Below are 3,288 nucleotides of genomic sequence, written 5' to 3'. Positions count from 1 at the left end.
AATAATGTATTATATTGATTTAATATAGAAATGATAATATTTCAGATATAGTAGATTAATGGACATATTATCACAATGCATTTCATCTTTTTTTTAAAAAGTGGCCAGTAACAAATTTTTAATAACATGTGTAACTTTTATTATATTTCTATTGGATGGTGTTATTCTAGTTGACTATAACCAGAGATCGCTGGTTAATGTTGAATTTATCTGTCACAGTGAAAACTGAAGAATGACGTTGTTACTCAGAGAGAGAAAATCTAGTTTTGAAGTTTCTATGCCCTTATCTGACAATATTTAGACTCAGCCTGACTCTGCACATGTTGCATATTATAATTCACATAAGAATTTCGGTGATCACATTCCCCGAGCTACAGAGGGAGACTGTGGCCTGTCCGGGTTTTGAGACATGGAGGTAATGTGGCCGCTCTTCTGCTGCTCATCTCCTTCCCTGAGAGATTCCTGGGGCTCCCGTCCCTTTAACCAGTCATGCTCTGCAGCAGGTGGCGTGATCGCTGCAGCCTGATTTTCTCTTGTACACCAGGCTCCCTCCTGCTGTCACTTCTGGCTACTCAGCGCCCATTGAAAGAACTGGGAGTTTTCTGGCAGCAGCATGTGAATAGACTTAGGAGGCTGGATTCACTCAGGTCATCCTTGCTCATCACCAGCCCCAACATTAGGAGTCGTTTTGGGCTGATTCATTAAAATAAAATGAATTGTTATAGGTCTTAAAGTTTTGATCTCATCACTTTCAGAATACATATAAAAGTCAGAGAAGTCAGACATCCAATACAAGTCAAGAGACAACTTAGATTTCTTAGAACGTGTATCTGTAAATGCTAAAGGAGCTGCACTTACAATAAAACGGCCGTTAATTGACCCCAGCACCTCATAGCCGTCATCTACCCGCTTCCTCCCAGGTCCAGCCAGTCCTGGCAGTTGGCTCCTCCATCCCTTCCAAATCACCTTCCAGAGGAAGGTTTTTTCTGTTTCTTGCCTTCCCCCCACCCCCATCCTTTGCAATGTAAATCATCTAAGCCTCTATCAATAGAATAAGACCAGGAATGAGGCTCCAAAACTAGGATTCACCTAGGAGAGAAGGAAGGGCCTGTCTGAGGCACACGTTAATTTTTATTTTCTGTTGCACTAAGAAAAAAAGCTGATGTACTCTAATTTCTTTCTCCCCAGAGACACTTTTTTCAAAACTTAGGATCTATTTTGACATATGCCTTCTTGGGAACTGCCATCTCCTGTATTGTCATAGGGTAAGTGACATGTGGAACTCTCTTTCCAGGAGGCTCTGGGGGCTGTGATCTGTGAGAGGTATCTCACACTTTCTGGATTCATGCTGGCTAAATAATTGTCTATTTTCCCAGTACATCACATCTTTGAACATTTTTATGACTTAATTCCAAGGCATACACATCTTCTGACACACATAAGGCTTCAAATCAAAGCAAACTAGAGGATTTGGGGATTTTCTCTGTGAGTCTTGGACTACTTCCGGCTTGGGGAATGTGGTTGGCTTGAGCTCTGTGAATCACATTGTGTTCTTTTTCTTGTTTGGGTAATACAGACAGGCCTGTTGAGTTCTTTCCCCATCTTCTTCTCAAGACTCTACCTGTATTTGACAGAGGTACGCTAGTAACTATCTGTCAAGGGTTTTCTTCCTGTGGAAAATATAGAGAGAGCAGTCTAGAACCTACAAGGTCAAATATCAGCAGAGCTATTTAAGGCCTGGATGGCTTTTTGCTCAATACCCTGTAGAGTGCAGACTTGTTTTCCTCCTCATCATATTTCCTTGCTTATGCTACTGAGCCATAAGTCAAACTATACAGACTGGCCTGCAGCTCATCACAAAGCAAAATGTGGTGTGAATGGAGATGCCAATCCAATTCACTTATAATCCTACCCAGTGCATTAAACCTCCAGCTGGGATGACTGTATGACATAAACGTCTTAACTTGTCTGATATAGTTAGCTCTCCCTTTGATTTTTACTGCATGCAGTGATTATAACTCTAACATTAGAAAGTGGTGCTAAAACACACGCTGGCCATGCTTCCAGCCCTCTTTTATGATTGGTTAGTGCATGTCAATTGAAGGAGGGGTCAGGTGGGATCTTTATTTTACCTGTAAAGCTGGGGTATTTTACATTGAATATTCTGAGTTGAGTCTAGAATAATTTGGGCTACATTATATGAAAATATCCAGCATGGTTAAGGGAGTGAGGAAGCTAAAGCCTTTAGCCCCTGAAAGTAGAGGCTTACATGAGTGTAAATCAGGGACACGCCATGTCTGGACATCCACGTGGCCTTTGAACTGAGTGACCTGAGAGACACTAGGTACTTGATCCTTCTCAAGCATGTTTGCAGGGGTGAGGGGGCACTTTTCTGTTCTGTGAGTGTGCAAAATTTAGACATTCCCATTTCAAAACTGGCAGGGGCCTCAGAGATCTGTGTAATTAAAGCCCCTAATTCTGAAGGCGAGAACTCTTGAAATGCTTGTTAATTGGCTCAGTCCTCCCACCTCTGGGAAGCAGGGCCCTGGTCAAGACGAATTCAGAGCTTTGGCTCCTGACACAGCTGGTCGTGCCATTGCCCTTATCTTTTAGCAATTTCTCTTAAGTTCCCATATATCCCCACACAGCCCTCTCTACATGGACAGAGGGCTCTCAGACGTGTGTGCTGCAACCAATGTTCCTTTGTTTATGGCAAAGACTGATGGTAGCAGTTCTATAATAGGGGGATCTGAAATTTATAACGGCTCCAAATTCCAAACTCTTGGATGATGGTGCCAAATTATAGAATTTGCCAATCTTTATTGTTGTCCTGTGTCCTTCTTTTAAATATTATTTCATACACTGTTGTATTGTTTAACTTTTTTAAATTTCAGGTTAATGTGAAGATACAACCAAGCAGGTCACAATATTTGCATTTATTAGGCAAAGTCCCTCTTGTAGTTGTGTCCCACTCCTAAAAGTGTGCCCTATACCCCTACATTGTGCCCATTAAGTGGGAGCCCATCAATGTGTCCTTTATTTGACTGAGTTTAAGTAGATGAGTTGGAAAGTGATTTGAATAAAAGTGCATTCCCGAGAAAACTTTTAGAACTCTGTTCTTCGTTTGAACTGGGTATATTCTGAGTGACACAAACTTGTGGGGTGCCTTCGTAATGTGGGTCATTAAGAAGGAGAAGGGATAGATCTATTAAATATTTTAAGACCTTGTCTAGGGAAATCATGAATAGTGTTAGTGGTTGTGCAAAGGGGAAATCTTTTTTTTTTTTT

General features: G+C 41.3%; 1 protein-coding gene across 1 annotated transcript in view; it reads left to right on the top strand.

The window, feature by feature from the left end:
* Positions 1-3,288, top strand: part of SLC9A9 (solute carrier family 9 member A9) — a 574,234-nt gene that overhangs the window by 46,386 nt on the left and 524,560 nt on the right. Inside the window, exon 6 of the mRNA XM_023512997.1 lies at positions 1,189-1,265. Within this exon, the coding sequence (XP_023368765.1) occupies positions 1,189-1,265 (77 nt within the window). The remainder of the gene's footprint in view (positions 1-1,188; positions 1,266-3,288) is intronic.

The sequence above is a fragment of the Otolemur garnettii genome, unplaced genomic scaffold (genome assembly GCF_000181295.1).
Source record: "Otolemur garnettii isolate 467f Iridium unplaced genomic scaffold, OtoGar3 scaffold00032, whole genome shotgun sequence".
Taxonomy (NCBI): domain Eukaryota; kingdom Metazoa; phylum Chordata; class Mammalia; order Primates; family Galagidae; genus Otolemur; species Otolemur garnettii.
This window is presented reverse-complemented; position numbering and strand designations above follow the sequence as displayed.